This window comes from Podarcis cretensis (genome assembly GCF_951804945.1).
Source record: "Podarcis cretensis genome assembly, chromosome: 7".
Classification (NCBI taxonomy): Eukaryota; Metazoa; Chordata; class Lepidosauria; order Squamata; family Lacertidae; genus Podarcis; species Podarcis cretensis.
This window is the reverse complement of record NC_137176.1, coordinates 13,424,325-13,443,816: the sequence shown is the minus strand read 5'-3', so window position 1 is coordinate 13,443,816 and position 19,492 is coordinate 13,424,325. Positions and strand designations below refer to the sequence as shown.

General features: G+C 39.7%; 1 protein-coding gene across 7 annotated transcripts in view; it reads left to right on the top strand.

Moving 5' to 3' along the window:
* The window catches only part of CTNND2 (catenin delta 2), a 528,002-nt gene that overhangs the window by 336,896 nt on the left and 171,614 nt on the right, over window positions 1–19,492 (top strand). For 4 of the 7 annotated variants that reach the window (XM_079984908.1, XM_079984909.1, XM_079984911.1 and 1 more), the window contains one exon: window positions 5,130–5,198. The exons of the other annotated variants lie outside the window; for them this stretch is intronic. In XM_079984908.1, coding sequence (XP_079841034.1) covers window positions 5,130–5,198 — 69 coding nt within the window. The remainder of the gene's footprint in view (window positions 1–5,129; window positions 5,199–19,492) is intronic. 7 annotated transcript variants of the gene reach the window in all.

The following is a 19,492-nucleotide window of genomic DNA, read 5'->3' as shown; positions in this document are numbered from 1 at the left end:
TCAGCTGTTTCCTAAAACTGTTAAGCTAAGATGCTTAGCAAAATTCATCATGAGAATGACTAGATAGGTTGGAACAGAATTTGACCTACCTCCGTTCAGTGCATCTGAGCTCCACTTTTCATATCTCATAAGAGTTGTCGTGTCTGTTGTGTGATTTGATTCTTTGCCTGGAAGAAGCTCGGTGCCAAACTACATGTGACAGTAAACAATTCATTAGGAACTCCGTCATCTTAAAAAGTAGCAGAGTAGCAGATCAGTTTTTGTTAGGACCTCAGCATGAAATGAGAAGTTTAACTCTTTTCTCTCTTGCTGCAATCCCATCCAAAATCACCAGCACCTGCTACTAGTGCCAAGGAGGAACCTAATGACTTATTGAGCATCCCCTGTAGTTAAAGTTTGCTAGTTTTGCCACTTTAAGAAGGTGGGACTAAGGCGGAAATAGTCTGACCATTCAGCTCCCAGGAGTAAGAGACAGGTATCCAATGGAAGCAGATTTTGGGGAGGGAGGGTGGTGCTACACAGAATGGTTGGATCCAAATGGGAGAAATGAAGGTGGAAATGTTCCCTAATATGAGAGAGGATGTTTCAGCCACCTGCCTTGCACAAGACCATTTTCTCCTGGGAACGACTTTCCTATACATTTTCTTAACACCTTCTATCGTGTTAGAGCAGGCAAGTTCATTATGGGCCCAAAGAGGCAATTGGCTCTTAAGCAGCTAAGGAGCTGAAACTGGAGTTCTGATATAGATTAAAAGCCCTAACGAAAAGTTGGGACGACCAGGTTAAATATGGACCACGGCACAGAAAAGTATGATTATTCATCTTGCCCGGGGAAGAAGGTCCTTGCTGCTGTGCTGATTTTGCATGATAAGAGCAGTTCACCCTTTTTAGGCTCATCATTGCTCACTAGCTCCATTCAGGAGACAGAAGACTAGCTTTTAAAATCTTCTTGTGGTTTAGAGTGCCAGGCTCCTCTGCATCTCTGTTAACGATGGTAAATACTTGCACCGTTTTGCACCCTGTAATTCTGTACTGTAGCTTCTTCTATATGCCTAGGCATACCCGAAAGATGGTTAGGATATACAAAACCCTACGTGACTTGGGGCCAGCATCTGAAAGACCACAGGTTGGCCCAGGGTTTCCAATCCACTGAAGAGCCTCTTCTTTCTGTTACGCCAACATCTGAAGTGCATTTGGCAGGAACTTCAGAAAACATCTCAGTGGCTGATCTCATTCTCCGAAACGCCTTGCCAAAGGATTGCCAACTTGCCCTATCTCTAACGACCTACCAGCAGGCAGAGACCATTGCTTTTTAACTAGCTTCACTTTCATTTTTTTTTTTTTAATCGTGTTTGTTCTTGTTTTATTATTGTTATTTGTCTTCAGCACCATTTGGGGAAAGGCAGGAGGCAAACACTTTTGGAAAAGTTTTTAGAAGCCATTTTGAAAGATGGAGTTGCACCACTAATGCTACTGGTTAGTATCAGAATAAACACATTTTCACTGTCCATTCCATTATAAAATATTCCATATAAGAGTGTTTTCTTTTTTCCCCTTTCCCCTTTTTTTGTACACGCAGACCTTTGCAATTTTTTTCCTGGGTATTCACATTTCTTGCATTCAGTGGATTGCTCTAGAAGAGGAAAGAGTGGAAGCAGGAAAATAGTGGAATCCATGAACAGCCTTGGGTGGCTACAACAACATCCTCCCTGTGGGTGACTGTCCTGGTTTTCCACCAAAAAGCCTCCCTTTCTGAGAGCCCTGTCACAGCTTAGCAAATCAGCAGCCTCATTAACACTCTGTGGTTTTGGCAGTCAGAACAATGGCAGGTAGCCAGACTCCAAATCCAGCTAGGCTCTGGAGAAGGAATGTCAGGAATCCATCAAATTAACTGTGGAGATCTGCCCGGGGAGGAGATCAATAGTGAAGTTGTAGACAATGCTGACAAGTCAACTATTTCATTGTCCTCTATAATGATGGGCAAAAGCAGGGGCAGGGGCATTCTGTGTAATCGGCATCCTTTCTCCCTTTTTCTTGCACACTATAGCATTCTGAAGAAGGTGTATCACTTTACATGAAAGAGATAGTGATTTATGGTGTAGTCACATATTCTCAAACTTAGGCAGGATTAGGCACAGACGTTTGCGGTGTTAAATGAAGTTTTGATTCCATTTCCTCATTTTTAATCCATTAGTAATGATTGAGTGTAGTAAACCTGTCATCCATTAACCAAAGAAAATGTGCAATTCTGATTTACATGTATCGGTGAGAGAGCACATGCTAATGGAAAATTTCTGAGGTACTGTTTTCCCCGTTTGTTGTTGTATTTAAAACACACACACACACACACCCAAAAAACTTCTCCATGGAAAATACATTGATGAAATTGCTGATATTCTGTGCATCTTTTTGAGCCACTTACTAGTAATTAGAACTAAGAGAAACTGGTGTGAAACTTCAAAGCACTGTGTGTGGCGCTTTCCAAGCATAAATTGGCACAGGAAGCTTAAGGTATTCAAGCATAAATGGCAATGCAAAACAAACAAAAAACCCAATCCTTTGTAGGAAAAGGCCACATTGCCTTTCAGCAACCCGAAACAGACACAAAAGGAGCTGGCCACTTTTCAGTGGTTCCAGAGCCAAATTCAATTTACACAAGTCTGATGATTTAAATTTTAGTGGGTTGATAAATGCAGATTAGGGACGCAGGTGGCGCTGTGGGTTAAAGCCTCAGCGCCTAGGGCTTGCCGATCGAAAGGTCGGCGGTTCAAATCCCTGCGGCGGGGTGCGCTCCCGCTGCTCGGTCCCAGCGCCTGCCAACCTAGCAGTTCGAAAGCACCTCCGGGTGCAAGTAGATAAATAGGGACCACTTACCAGCGGGAAGGTAAACGGCGTTTCCGTGTGCGGCTCTGGCTTGCCAGAGCAGCGATGTCACGCTGGCCACGTGACCCGGAAGTGTCTCCGGACAGCGCTGGCCCCTGGCCTCTTAAGTGAGATGGGCGCACAACCCCAAAGTCTGTCAAGACTGGCCCGTACGGGCAGGGGTACCTTTACCTTATATGCAGATTGGCTGTGAGTGGAAGAGTAATGTGAGAAAGGGACTCAGTTCTTTTAAAGTCATTGTGAATCCTGAAGTTATCTGGTACGTAAGAGAGAGCAATGCAGAGTTATCAAGATTTCAGGTGAGAGCCACTGAGCTATTAAAAGTCCATCCTTCTGATGGTGCCAGATAATTTATCCCAGTACCATTATATGCTATGTAGTTTTCCAGACCTTGAAGTGGATCTTTTTTTGAGTCGAGAACAATGGGTTAAATACCTTCAGTGCAGAATATTTAAACTTAAAGTGACATATTCCCTTTCATTTCTTGAATAATTTGAGAGAAATGTGTGATTACCATATGTATGCTTGGTCATATATTGACTTGGTTTGGAAAATAAACATTGAGATTCAGTTTAGTAGCTCTGTAATAGTGACTAATGCAGGGAATTGTCATTCTGTCCCTAACCACATCCAAATCTCTCAGCTATCAGTCACATATCCTGGGAAATTTTGTATCATGAAAGTGCATTTAAAGGATTTCTGTACCACCCCACACACGCACCTGGTCACACACCCCACAGCAGCAGGATAAAATTAATATTCCTGTACCCATACATTTTTTGCCGCCAAGGGGTAAAACAGTTTAGAGGCTGTATTAAAAACAAAGTTCCTAAAAATAATGTGGAACTACATGAAATGTGTAGTTTTACCCTTGCAGTCAGAGCCGGAACACTATTTGGTATAAAAGTGTTTTATTTCTAAGTGATACTAGTTAGTGAAGAAAGGTTTGTGGTGGGAAAGGGACCATAAAGTGTTTTATGGAACTTTCTAATTTTTTAAAAAAATGCAATTCAACTAAAATTGAACATGATCATTGAAGCTAAGCAACCCCAAGAAAAATGAGGCTTGCTCAACGTTTGCAGGAGACCTGACCCCTAAACTGCAGAATATGGGTTTCAGTCAAGATGGGCCTCATCTGGTATCATTTTCACATAACCATGAATTATGGTACGCTGTACAGTACCAAGTGGATTTTGAGATTTGGTTGATATAAAAAATGTTCAGTGGGATTTATTGGCTTTCCCTTACATAAAAAAGGAAATGTACAGAATTATTTCTTATTTGACCTTGTTGGTTGTCTGAATATCCACTTTGTCTCTTTTCCGTTACCTGTTGTTTGACATTTAGTGAGATATTTTTATATCCCTTGGATACGGAAGAGCTTTGATCATGCTAGGAAAGCAGATTACAGCAGACTGATCTATAGGCTTCTTGGACATGTGTGCACATTGTCCTCCAATACATGCAAGAGTTTCTTTATCACTGCAACATCTAAGGTAGTTCCGTGTGCGTATTATTGGATCTGTCTGTGCGCACGTGTGTGCGCGCGCATGTACACACACACATTTGGTGGTGGATTATATCCAACATTGCAGGGAAAGGGCAAGCTATGCTTGCTGGACTCTCCACACATTAGACTTTGTTTAGACCTTGGGATCGCAGTCTAGAGCTTTGTTCTGTTCTGTCAATTTAGAGGTTTACTTAAAGTGACTTCTCCTCCAGCAAAGGACTGGTGCATTCAGTTTGTTGTGTTCAGGTTTTTACTCAATATTAAGTGTCTAGTTTCAGCTATTAAAACTGGACAGAAGACTTCTTTTCTATATATGTTGTACTTTTGAACATTATCTTCTTTCTGTCAACCTTACTGTCCAAACATTGGTCTGACACTGAACAAACCACATTGATAAAATCATCACAAATGTTACCTTTATTTCTGCTTATGACAGGTTTGCTTCTAGTACCTGTACAGTTAAATTCATAGCCACTGCAAAAATGGAAAGGTGAATAGTGTCTTAAACGTGGAGGACTCATTTGAAACCATATACTGTATATGTATTTTTGCCCCAATAAGTTAAAACGATGCAAAGAAGCTCAACTGCCTTATTTGTTTAAAATATAACAACACTCGTTACAACTAATTTTAATTGCAACTATTATATTAGAAGTGCACATTCTTCTCTTAATGACTGATTGAACCAGTGTATTTGTTTTTTTCTGCTAACTTCCACAATTCTGTTCCTCTCCAGATCTTTCATGAACCCTTTTACCTGGATGAAGGTTGCCTCCAATAAGATTTCAAATACGCATTCAAATGTGTATGTACTTGAATGATTGATTCATTTCTAACACATTTTAAGAGGTCAGGTTGCAATAGGATCCCACCTGCACAGTGCATCACATCCCAATTGACGTACGCATGTAGGCCTACTTTTTTTACTACATATTAATTGACCCAACTGTACTGATAAACTCCTTCCTCAAGTAGTTCAAAGCACAGTAAAAATACTTTAAAAATAATGCTAAGACCCAAAGGGTTGTATGCGCTGCACACAGTGAAGCTTTTCAGGCTCCCTTTCATCACAGTAACTCCTTGCATGCACACACCAATTTTTATTTTTATTTTTATTTCTTAAGATCAGGAACTTATCTGGGGTGGCAGCTCTGGAGTATTAGGGGTTGGGTGCTGAAACACCTGATCTGATCTTTCTAATTTTATACAAACAGAAAGGGAAAAAAGCATTAGACAATGTAAGCTCTGCCAAGCTACGACCAAAAGCCTTGTTTAAGCAGTACAATTTTCACTTGTCTGCAGAAGCTTTAGTAATAATGTCCTGCAATTTATGTAGGACTGTTGTAATGTCAACAAGTATTCTGGTTTGTTTTAAAGTTTTGGTTTGTAAACCCTAGAGGTTTAAAACTGTGGATATAAATATATGCAGGATTTGGTAATTGAAGAACTTTTTTCTTCAAAGGGCATTATCATTTGGCACTATATGGAGCACTGATTTTTATTTATTTTAAGAATTCATTTGTGTATGCTTGCAAATTATTACAACATTTGTGCTTTTCACGCTGTGTATGTTGTATTCTAGGGTCCAGTATCATTCATCATGTTAAATTTTAAAACATGTGATACAAAAAATGTTTTTTTTAAAAAAAAACTTCTGGAATGATTGGCAGTATTTCTTTATTTATTCAGTAGTATAAATGGCATGGCACTTCACAGAGGTAAAACACAGATAGTATAAGTTTGGATAAAAGGGAGGACAATCTGGGATTGAGGAGGAAAGAAATTCCGTTGCATACAATGTATTTGTATATGGAAATACTATTTGATGAATATCTCCTAAGTCTTTCACGTACAAAAAGGACCTCCTATGGAAAGGATGGCTTGTGATCCATTGAGCCATTTACAAGGCCAAAATGACACAAATCTATCCGAGCTGGATTGCCTAAAGAAAAGGAAATGGAAAGAGAAAGGGTGGGGGAATGGATTTGTGAATCTGCAATCGAAAGCACATTTTACGATGGACTGCAAGTTGTGGCACTGAGGAGGTGGTAACCAAATACCACCTGGTACATGGACATAATAGTGCTACTCAGGGCCACGCTAGACTTCATATTGATCACACCGTAAATGCTTCTGTGATAATTTATTTGTTTATTTTTGTAATAAACAGCACATACAGAAGAGTGAGCCAAGCTGGACTGTGGACACTTTCATCCTGTGATATTTAGGTGTAGTCTTTACATTGGGACCTTGGTGGGGTCAAATGTTTAAAGTCCTCGCACACCACAGATACAAAGTAGTGTCGACCTTTGTTCCTGGACTTCTTTGTTTGTGGAAAGTGATGCACAAATCAAATAAAGAACTGTTTTTCTTTTAAAAACCTCACGTAGGCTAAACTTTACTGAGGGCCTATCTGCAAGAAAATCTAGTTGCCCATCCATCCAAGATCTAGTGCTGCAAATTTCAGCAGATTGATTCTTAGATGGGGGACTGTGAGATAAGAGTTTGTCGATTCTATCCTGGAACAGTCCGAGAGGCCTTTCTCAAACTGAGTGCCACCTTGGCACTCGGTTAACAGGCTATACAGGTAAGCAGTGGAGTCATGAATGACATAACATCTGCCCAACATAATTGTTTACCCAAAAAGGTTTTGGAGCTTGCTAAACATGCATTTAGATGTGGTCTCTGATTTTCAGTTCTGATTGAAATAGTTTTCTGCAAGTCACTTATCAGGTACACTTTTGTAGCAGAATCTCTGAAATATTTTACGACTAGATTGTTTCTTTTCCTCATACTGATTGCACTAGGATAGCGTATGTCACCTTGTTTTGGGATGTACTTTGATTGTAACAAAACTAATGACTTCATTAATTTCAACACAGCCACATGAAGGTCGAATTAATCTCATTTACTAAGAACTCTCAGTTCTTGCGGTTCAGCCTCAATTATGAATTTGTTTCAGATTTTAGATCATTTTAAAAAAATGGTGTGTGGGTTTGGTTTAGTTTTTTTTAAGGGAATACTGAAATTTACCAAACAAAAACAACCCTGAAGCATCTCTGCCTTCTTGCTTCTAGTCTGATTTGTAATGTATGTTAAGATATACATAATTACTTGTCTTGACAGAGTAATTCAATAAGACAGTGATACAATAAAACTGTTTCTTATTCAAAGAGAAAAAAATCAGTGATTGCTTAGACCTGTCAAACTGAAGAACAGATTAATATTACATGCTGTTGAACAAGGACAGATGATAGAGACAGGAGTTTGTATTCTACTATAACTCAATTTTTAGTGTGACATCTGGCTAGGATATAAACATATTCATATATTTCCAGGGCACCAACTGAAAGTAGTAGAATTTGTGTGTTAATTCCTAACTGGGAGTCATCAACCCAGTACCCATGGGCTTTGAATGATGCCCTCAGGCAGGGCTTTCATTTTCATCTTTTTTATAAAAAAACAAACCAATTATCTAATTGTCTTGGACTGGTTAAACACAAAGGAATGGTGGGAAGAACCAGCTGGGGAACAATCAAGGGGAAAAGGCTCAGAGCCCATGCAGTGGTGGTAGAACATCAGTGAGTGGCCACAGAGAGAAGAGGGAGAAGACTGAGAAGAGGAGGTGTCAGAAGCTGAAGGGTTAACAGGACTTAGTGCCTTGGGAGAGCCTGTGGCAGAGAGGGTCAAGAATCAGAAGCTGAAGCAGGCGAGTGGGATGAGGGACACCAAGAGGCAGAGATTAGTCAAGCTGGTATTGAACCTCCACCTGCTGCAACAAGCTCCCCTCTGCCCTAGTCTCCCAGAACCAGAAGAGGCATGAAAAGAGAGGAGCAAAGACAGGCTGCATGCAGGCGCAGTCTCCGAGTGCTTAGAAGAGACATCCCACCAGATGTCAAAGAGAACAACAACTACCAGACAAAAGACATCTAAAGGCAGCCCTGTTTAGGGAAGCTTTTAATGTTTGATGTATCACAGTATTTCAATATTATTATTATTATTATTATTATTATTATTATTATTATTATTTTATTATTATAGAAACAGTCCTGGAGAGGAGGAGATATAGGCAGCTCTGGGGAGGCAGGGTCCTTTTGTTTCCTGGAGTAAGACCTACAGGGCATGAACTGCTGTGCTCATGAAGCATGAAACACTGTCTAGTCTGTGAAGATTGTGCTTCGCTAATAAAGAGTCAATCCCATCTTTGGACTGTGCGATTTACTGACTGGCTGGCTCCGTGATGCCAGTTATGAAGCAAAATATGTAGGTTCCCTTCTAAGCAATTTCTCTTAAACGATCCACCCTGGCTGCTCCCACCCATCGGTGTATTTAGCCAATGAGGAAAGTCAGAGCCGTGATTGATACGTGAGTTGTTCACTAGGCAGAAGGAATCCCCAGGGTCCTAAAGAGCTGCCGTTTCCGCCTCCCCATTTGCTCCTCTATTTGTTTCTGTTTCGCTGCCTGCCAGCCACATGGAGCAGTTGGCAGGCAGCTACTTAAGAAGCTTTAAAAAAATGTGTGTGTTGTGGTAGGGGAAGAAGCACAGAAACCACTCACATGCCTGCTGGACACACTGAACAGTTGGCAGGCAACTAACTGCTTGAGAAACACGGGAATCCTCCTGTTGCTGTTGTATTTGTTTTGCACATGGAGTAGGAGCCGCCTGAGGGAGGCTTCAGTTGTTTATGGGTGTGTGAGAAAGAGGAGATTGCAACCTTTTCTTGTTTCTGTTGGGTGCTGGACAGTGGTTATTGTTCCAAAGTTGTTGCCGGGGGGGACGGAGGCAAATTTAGAGCCATCATAATTATTTTGGTGGTAATAATGCTCACTTTTGCTTGCTTATTCCCAATCTGTCGATGAGGGGCAGTACAGAGGCATCATTGCCAGTGTTGTTACCATCTTTTCCTTGATTGTTCCCATGTTGCTTTTTGTCATGGGGGTTGGGGGCTGGTACACAGCAGAGGTTGTTCTCAAGTTGTCTGGGGTGGGCAGAGTTCAGTGCAAAGAGAGAAACATTATTAATATCATCTCCTCAACATGCTCCTGATTTTAAGATGCTGATAGATGGCATTCAGCCTCAAAAGTCTACATGAGTCTGGGCCAGTAGGGTTCATCTACTACTTTGGTAAGGCTTTCTGTGTATTTTTCTGTGTATTTTCCTTGTATTTCTATTCTTTTATATTCCATGAAGATGAAGATGGTGACGATAATAACAACTTGCCAGCCAGCATGAATTAATTTTTATCTTCGACTATGCATGTTTATGGCTGGCTGTAGCAATTCAGAATTATTCTTGGATTCAGCTATATATATATATATATATATATATAAACAAATCGACAACAGCACACCATCACCAGACAAGGTAACAACCAAGGCTTAACAGTCTCTGGAGAAAAAAGAAGATTTTTCAAAACACACACACACACACACAATGACTAGATTGTTCCATATCTGACCCATTTCATATTTCTGTCTCATTTCTTTTTCTGTTCTTTTGGAGGCAGCAGCCATTTTTGCGTTAGGCTGCAAACTCAGGGCCAGCCATTTTCTGGCAGGTGCCCTCAGCAACTTCTCAAAGTTCCCAATGTACCCCTAGCCCCCCCCCCAAAAAAAATGGTGACCACTGTCCTGGACCCCTCATTTTAGCCTCATGCATGCATATATAGTAACTAGAGTTTAGAGAGTAGTAGAAAGTTGCAGGGTCACATGCATCTTTCCCTTTCTTTTGCAGATTTCTCTGCCCTACTCTTGCGGGGCAATTATATGCAGTTGCCATCAAGACATCTAAATACGTCCATAAATTCACTTCAACCAATCTGATTAAAGTCAGCTTATCATTTTCTCTTGGACTGGTGATGGCCAAAGTAATTTTGGTGCATTTTTGATGCATTCAAAATTTTTGGGTTTGTGAGGAGAAAGCTCACATGAATGGATATTCCCCCCCCCCCTTCTCTCGCTATACGTGTGTGTGTGTGTGTGTGTGTGTGTGTACACACACACACACACACACACACACACACATATTCAAAAGTATGCACATAGCAAGCTTAATATTGGGGAAAGCAGATTTATCTATAAGAATTTTATTTTCCCTAGGAAGGGAGCATTCCACCATACAAGTATCTACCTGGATGTTGAGTATTACGACTGAAACATAAATTGACTTCTGCAAACTAGATTTGAAATGGGTAGAAATTATGCACAAGAGCATAGCGTATGCACCATCTTGGACTCTAAACGTGGCTAATTATATATCTGAATTTTTGGTTCATAAGTTAAATTCCCAATAATTTTAGAGCCCTTGAAGTCAAAAAGATTCCACATAAGAATTGCTTGCCATATCAAATCACCATTCTAACAATCAGTGTTGTCCAATAGTTTTTAGTTATTTATTTAGTACACAGATATTATTCTGGTCTCTACCGTGATGGTGAGCCAAGCTACTAAGTCATATAATCATTTAGAATTTATTCTAATTTCTTAATCGCTGACACAAAATTAGTGATGCTTTTCCTGATGGAGGGTAGCCTGAGATGAAATGCACTGAGTTTTAAAAATGTATTTAGAACCATCTTTGTAAACTACTTGATGCAATTGCTGTTATGATGGTATGGCCCTTTTCAGCATATTATATGGTTTGCTTGTTAGCATAGCTATTCAGTTGTGCACAATGTGCTAGTCAAGAGCCATTGTTAGTAGTGATTTATAATCCTGTAAGGTAAGGTAAAGGTACCCCTGCCCGTACGGGCCAGTCTTGACAGACTCTGGGGTTGTGCGCCCATCTCACGAGGCCAGGGGCCAGCGCTGTCCGGAGACACTTCCGGGTCACGTGGCCAGCGTGACATCGCTGCTCTGGCGAGCCAGAGCCGCACACAGAAACGCCGTTTACCTTCCCGCTGGTAAGCGGTCCCTATTTATCTACTTGCACCCAGAGGTGCTTTCGAACTGCTAGGTTGGCAGGCGCTGGGACCGAGCAGCAGGAGCGCACCCCGCCGCAGGGATTCGAACCGCCGACCTTTCGATCGGCAAGTCCTAGGCGCTGAGGCTTTAACCCACAGCGCCACCTGCGTCCCCTTATAATCCTGTAAATAGTACCAATTAAAAGTTATAATCGAACAGTTGCTGGTACCAGTAAACTCTACTCAGGTAGTGTTTAACCTGAATTTTTAAATAATTAATTAAAAATTAATTAAAAATAGCCTTCTCAATAAGTGAGAGGATTCACAAAAATAAATGATACTTATTTTTCCTCCCATTGCAGTGTTAGAAAGAAAGAAAGTAGGGTTTTGTTTTTGTTTTGTTTTTTTAAAAAGGAAAGGCCATATAATGCAGGGTAGAACATTTTGTTAATTTTTAGCGAAGAAGACTGGGTTATCAGTTCACCGGTTTATTATGAGTACATGTGTCTAGCAGCAGATGATGTTATGCTTTATAATACCATTTATAATTAAATGTGTACTGAGTGACCATGAACAATTCATTACATCTCACTCTTAAATTTTTGGGTGCCATTTGATTTAGGCGTTCTCTAAATTTTGTAGAAGCTTCATTTTGTAATTCTAGTAAGAATTATAACTACACCCACGTCCCACTAATAGAATGCTTGTTGTCTGAAATTTCAGTTATCTGAAAACAAAGAATCTTACCTGAACCTCACCACAAAATTGGCTGATTAAAAAATATCCAAACAGCCAGAATTTGTCCACTGCCTTACTTATTTGAGTTTTGCTGATCAGTGGCAGCCATTTTGGGCAGAAAGCATGGAGGAGGGGGAGAGATCAGAGAAATCACAGATTAGAAATGTTCCCATAGAAAATAATGGAAATCATCAGCTCCTTATGCAAACGCTTGCCTAACGAACAATTTCCTGGGAATACACTGTGTTTGGAAAGCAGAACCTGTGTGTACTGTATCAGCTGTTGATAAAATAACTGCTTTATTTTACTTTGTCTCATTGCTAATTTGGAGTATTTAGTTGTATTTGGCATATCGAAGCCTTCATGATGGGACAGGCTAGAAATTTTAAATAACTAAACCTGTATTTGGGCTCACAATTCTTTTGTAACTACAGCAGAAGATGAATGTCTAACCTATTTTTCAGTTTGCTATAACTGCCTTTCATTCACAAGGAAAAGAAGTCAAATAATTATTCTGCTATCAATCTTGTCTACTTTCCAAGATACTTAGTCTTCTTTGAACCAACTCAGCTTCTTTGTTCTAGTCCAATGTAAATATTCTGAGTTATTTGCTGCAAGCTTGAAGATTTTACCACTTTGATCCATTCAACAAACAAACAAACAAACAAACAAACAAACAAACGGCATAACTGAATAGCAATATGGTCAGAAGTTGTTTTGTCTGTTATGTTATTCTAATATCAGGGGAGAAGTTTGCTGATTCTGCTTAAAGTGACTTCACTTTACAGCTCTTTAAGAATGTTTTAAAGCACATAATAATTATAATAATAATAATGTTATAAATATGATATTTAACATTTACTGTGGCAATAAAGAAATCCAAAAACACCATTCCAAAGGTGAGAGGCTTTTCTGTAGTTTCTCCCCCATAAAACAAATCTTGCAAACGTGGTTTAAATAGCTAATAGTTACATGACAAAGAGCAACATTTTATACCATTTTCTGTGTGCCTAATGGTCCGTATGAGCTTTCAGGGGAAAGGATTAACTTAAATTCTTGGACTTTCAGTTATGAATGCATAGATAACTAGTTAGGAAAACTGCTGATAATGAATCACTTATGCACCTCTCAGGTGAAAAACAACATGTTTATAAAAGGATGTTTGCTCTCTTTGTCCTATTACACAGTTATGAACATCAGGTTCTTAATAAATATTATCTTCCCCAAGTTAAGAGAATTAAAATCAACAACTATTGAATGCTTTCCACTCGATAACACACTCTCGGTGACTAGTTAAGCTCCAAAAAATGGTATCTCAGATTGATTGCAGAAAAACTGAAGCTCAGGTCAATTCTTTTGCAATTTATGTGACCTATAAAACCAGTTCTTTCAAATGCTACTCAGTCAGGAATGCTATTTCAAAATAATTCAGAATGTATGCTCCATTAAAGAGATCGGGCTGTAAAACATATGAGTTCAAAGGATATAAACTGCCTGTGAGAGGAGTCTCCATTCTCCCATAAAATGATGATGGAGCCTATAGATATGGAATCTAGTTGGCTTTACACTTAGCTGATATTTTTGAAAGGAAAGTATTAAACACACGGAAGCCTTATTGATTTAAGTCAGCGTGGTAACAGCTTTTTGGGAGGGAAACCAGGACTTAAATTGGGTTACTTGTCTCAGGTAGAGTAAAGATGCTGACTGACGAATCTCTCAGGTGGGTGCATTTATTTACCTAGCTTAGCAGCTCTAGTAAGTAGTCTTGTTGCCTGCAAGTGTAAGTTGCCAGTCATGGGGAAGGAACATTGACAGCAATTCCTTTTGCCAGAATAGTACAGACATCCTGAGCACAGTTGCTATATCCACACCTCAGTCTGTGAGAAAAATAAGCAATGATAGAAACATATTATTAAAAGGTAAACTGCTTTGGTTAAAAAAAAGTCTCAAAATAAAATATTAATACCTCAGAAGATTTACCAAATGGATTGGCTGCTGTTGTTAAGCTTTGGGTTCACTACTAGCATACAGTACAGTGGTACCTCGGGTTAAGTAATTAATTTGTTCCGGAGGTCTGTACTTAACCTGAAACTGTTCTTAACCTGAAGCACCATTTTAGGTAATGGGGCCTCCTGCTGCTGCCGTGCCGCCGGAGCACGATTTCTGTTCTCATCCTGAAGCAAAGTTCTTAACCAGAAGCACTATTTCTGGGTTAGCGGAGTCTGTAACCTGAAGCGTATGTAACCTGAAGCGTATGTACCACTGTATAGGTACCACTGTATAGGACATTATTCTCCAAGTACAGTCATACCTCAGGTTAAAGACGCTTCGGGTTAAATCTTTTCAGGTTGCGACCCGCAGCGACCCAGAAGTAACAGAACGGGTTACTTCTGGGTTTCGCAGCATGCGCAGATGCTCAAAATAACGTCATGCGCAGAAGCGGCAAATTGTGACCCACACACGCGGATCCCATTCGCAACCAGAGGTACCACTGTACAGAAAAATAGGGAGGAAACAGCCCAATGAGGAATGAGCATGGCCATGAAATACTAACCAACTGAGACAAAACAACAACAACAACCCAACAACCCTGGAAACTAGGGCCAAGGGGGTGGGAAAGAGTATTTCAGCTGACTGGCTGGTAAAACCCTGTACATATTCTGCCTGGGAACAAACATGCCAGGAAGATCAACCATTTCTCCCTTTCTTAACTGGCAATATGAGGCTGAGATGTTGTGGTTTTCCTAGTGTCTCTGCTTGTTAGTGTATGTCTGAGCCAGGATTTGAAACCTTGACTCTCAGATTAAAGAACCCCAAGGAGGATGTTCAGATCACACCCTTAACCGATGAAACGATCTTCTGGAGAAAAGAAGTGGTTTTTCCTTTAATCTGGCTTTTCCCTCACATGTAGACAGAACGCAAGAGGCCTCAAGTTAAACCTTCAGAATAAACTCTTAGAGGACATTTCACTCATGCAACATAAGCGATACCCCCTCTTGGATGATGATGATGATGATGATGATGATGATGATGATGATAATTTATTATTTATACCCCGCCCATCTGGGCGGCTTCCAACAAAACATTAAAATACAATAACCTATTAAACATTAAAAGCTTCCCTGAAGAGGGCTGCCTTTAGATGTCTTCTAAAAGTTTGGTAGTTATTTTTCTCTTTGACATCTGGTGCGTTCCACAGGGCGGGCGCCACTACCGAGAAGGCCCTTGGATAACATTGTTGGGTAATTGCATGAGAGGGTTATCAATTTAATGTCTTCTTCAAGTTATCAAGTGATAACTGGGAATGATGTTGGACTTTCCTCCTTGCAAATTGGAAGGGGAAGTGCAAGTAACTACCATGGTCTGTTCTAATTTTAAAATTTCTAAAGTGGAGTTTCTGCATCTCCCTCCATCATGAGATGTGCAATTTCCTAATCTTGGACAGTGATATGACACGTTCTACGCATCATTGGTTCCTCACAAGGTTTCTACAAAGCTGACACCTCTGCGTGCTACTTACATTTTTTTCTTTTTTCCTGTCCTGTTTACCCACAGTTTCATTCCTGCCATATTATGCTGTGTGTTGAGTCTGTTTACTAGCTCAGTTCTCATTTAATTCTGTCTAGAGCTCCAGAAAAGCATATTGGAGTTCCATAAGCAATATCTTTGTTTAAATGAAATCATAGCTGACACAGAAAGATGGTGCCTAGAGCTAAAGGGACAAGACTGATAAGAGTTGAGAGTTGTAAGTCTTGGTATTAAGTGAGAAAATTTAATACTTGGTTGCTTTACATGATCAAAGTACTCTGTTAACACCAATTCCATATTTCAGAGGACAACTTTGTAAGATAACTAAATGATAACACAAGCGTGGGTGGTTTTTTTGCGGGGGGGGGGGGAATTAACTTCTGCTCAGCTCAGTGTTGGATATGTATGCATAATTCAGTACCACCTGTATATTTATAAAATGTCCACAGCAGTCTATTGTAATCATAAATCCCCAAATTACTGGGTAATCTTTTGGTTATATGGGACTGAGTGTAGAGGTTAAAAAAGAATGACTACTCCTACGAGTAGGGTTTCTTTTTTTGTTCCAGGCAAAGATGTACTTTAATTTTAAAAAAGCAATTATAAAGTCCATTGATTTCAGTGGACAATAAAACACTATTTTTATTGTTATTTGGTGGCAATTGGTATTAAAATATACCCATATAAACTTTACTAGATAGTATTTCCTTTTCATTGGTTTTCTTTTTTAGTAGATCAGGTGTACGAACAATTTCTCTGTGTGGTTAGTTTAAAGTATTAGTATACGGGGGAATTCCTGTTTACGTGGGAGTTTTGTTCCCAGCCATTGTGCGGGAAAGTCCCATTCTGTCCGGTCTGCCCCATTTTGCCCTTGCCCCCTTTCAGTGCTGAAAACAGTGTCGCTTGGCTATTCAAACAAAACTGATTGTCCAGAAGTAGATGTTAAACAATACATTCAACATTTTCCCAATTGTTCTAGTGCAAGGGTTATATACCTCATCTGTTGTCCCTGCAAAAAGAAATATATAGGAGAGAAACAACTGGAGCTGTGAAAATTAGGATTAACGAACATAGATCCAGAATTAGACAGGGGAACAGAGAGATTCTCTTAGTAGAGCATCTTTTAAACGTGGGACATAAAGACACTGATGTCAGATTTAGTGTTTTCGAACTAGTTACATCATCACCACATGCCCCTATAGATATTGTTCATAGATTGCTGCAAAGGGAACCTTTTTACATCTACCGTTTAAAGACAATTATCCTTTCAGGTCTAGATTCACACCTTCACCTGAGTTCTTATTTTTAAAGTTTGTCTCATAAGATCAATACAGTACATCGTAATTTGCTTTGGTAATGTCCTGTTTAAGAGAATAATAATAAATAAATAAAATTTTATTTATATCCCGCCCTCCCCAGCCGAAGCCGGGCTCAGAGCGGCTAACAACAATAAAATGATACACATTCTAAAACCATTTCCCTCCATGGGTATTTGCATATTGGCTATTTGGCAACATGCTGAGTATGAATGACAACAGTATACCTTTAAGGTATATTTCAGGTACAGGCAATTAACCTTGTGTGCTAGTACAACTGAGATACTGTAGGATTTGGCATTAAGATCAGGGCATCAGGAAAGTTTTTTTTCTCCAATGAGGCTTGTATTATCCTAAGATTGGTAAGCAATAGCTAGTCATGTGCTTTATTATCTCAGGTGATTATATTATGGCCACAGTAGCTTTTGGAGTATTTTTTGATATAACATATTAATTATTGGCTTGTGTGTTTGGCCTTACAGCAATACGTATATACACTGATGAAGAATGGACTTGAAAATGAGTTTTATGCTAGCTACCCTGTTTTTGCTCAATAGCAAAAAAAAAAAAAAAAAAAAATCGTTTAACTCTGGTAGACATTTTGAAAATATTTACCTATATTTCATTTATGCATTTTTGTTTGACACAATGAATTTGAGGAAAATAGAATTTTGTTTCTGATTTGTTTGTTTTTGTTTTGGTTACTTATAAGGAAAGAATGACCTCACTGTGAGTAAAAAGGTGTTATAATTTGTCTCAATAAAATGGAATGTAATTTTGTTGCAGTACAGTCTGTGGTACTATGACCTACAGTGTAAAGGAGAAAAAGCTAGAAGTTAATAAGAAAGCAGCTGTTATTGTGATGTGAAAAGCAGGGACAGGGGTGGATTTGTGGAGTTTAAATATTGGCAAGTCTTGCGTCAGAAACTTGTATTCAGCATGTCCTGTTTTATTAGATGGAAGAGAAAGGAACTCATGCTGTAGATGCACTTGCAAATGGTAACACTGTTCAACGTCAGCCATGCAAGAGGCATCCCCGTATTTTTAGCAATGCTTGGGTGAAAGCCACATTTTTACCTGACACCAAAACACCATTATAGGTGCTGATTGCACCTATAACTATTTTTTTTTCTTTTTGGTTGCTAGCATGTATATAGTTACCCCAGTGTAACAAATTTGTTTGCATCAGCCAGAAACCATCTAATTTTGAAATCATGTGAGTCAGATACTGTCTTAAAAATTATGGAATTCATCTATCCCTAGATGTATTGCATAAGGGGCAATAAAGAATACCTTGCACAATAAATGTAATAAATATAATCCAACACACAAAGAATCACACTTGTCGTCCTGTTAATAAATTTGCTGGTTAGATATTCTTTGGGCTTTATTTGAAATCTGAGCTGAGTGACTGCACATCTACCGGGGGAGGGGGGCAGGCGAAATCATTCCTGCAGATAAGCAACCCTTTCATGGTCAGATTTAATTTTAGCATTGCTAACTGAGGGTTGGAATTATTCAGAGTCCATTTGGCATCTTCAGCAAAGGTTACGTCAAATTTCTTATGGCCAGGCATATCCTGAGGTGACATTACATGAATAATATGATAAATTGATATCAGTCTACTACAACACTCTGTTTAGCTTGCATGTCGGGGGGGGGGGGCAGTTTTGCTAAGTGTTAGACTGGCATTAGTGAGAGGTTTCCCCCCAGTGCACAACTGAAGTTTATGAATGTGTTCTTTTCGACAAAAAAACCACTTCAGTTAAAGTACTGTGCTAAGTGTACTTTGTAGGACTCCAAGCAGCAAACACAGGGCCTTATTTTGGATTATATCTAAGTTGTCTCTACCAGAACTGTGCTTGCTGCACCAAATAACAAGCAATATACATTTTAGCAAGATAAAAAAACAACACATTGATTCTAATGGATGAGGTGATCTTTAGTATAATAAAGTGTCTTATAACTCCCAGTGAACAAGCAGATTTAAGTTTTAATTGCCTCCAAATGGGTGTGCCTTAGGGTATTTTCACAAAAATGAAACCCCAAGGACTTAAATGAGTGGCATGGTTCAATATATGCCCATTTATTGCACTTACGCCTTTTGGCAACATCTCTTGCCATAAGTCCAAGTACCATAAAAGGCTGGATCTCTCCCCTGTGAGCACCTCATCCTCCTGCCCACCTGGCAGATATGCACCATACAGTGGTACATCCGGTTGTGGGTGGGATCCATTCCAGAGCTCCGGTCAGATCCTGAGGTTTCCGCAACTGGAGGAACCGCTTCTGCGCATGCGCACGCTGTGAAACCCGGAAAAAATACTTCCGGGTATGCCACGTACGTATCCCGAAGAATACGTAACTGTATTTCTCTTATGCCCACAATTTCTCTAGCACATCAAATATAAGCCTCAAACAAAGCTTATGCTCAAAAGCCGAGATTTTGTGGGTGTGGATTCCACAATTGTATCTGGGAAATTTTACCTGGGAAATGTGCCTGAACACCTCTATCCTATTTGAAAGATGTCTCTACCTGTTGAGATTGCCAGTGGTGTCAGAGACAAGTCAGGTACCGTGGATGGGATGTGAGCTGCGCTATTATTGTTGCTCTTAAT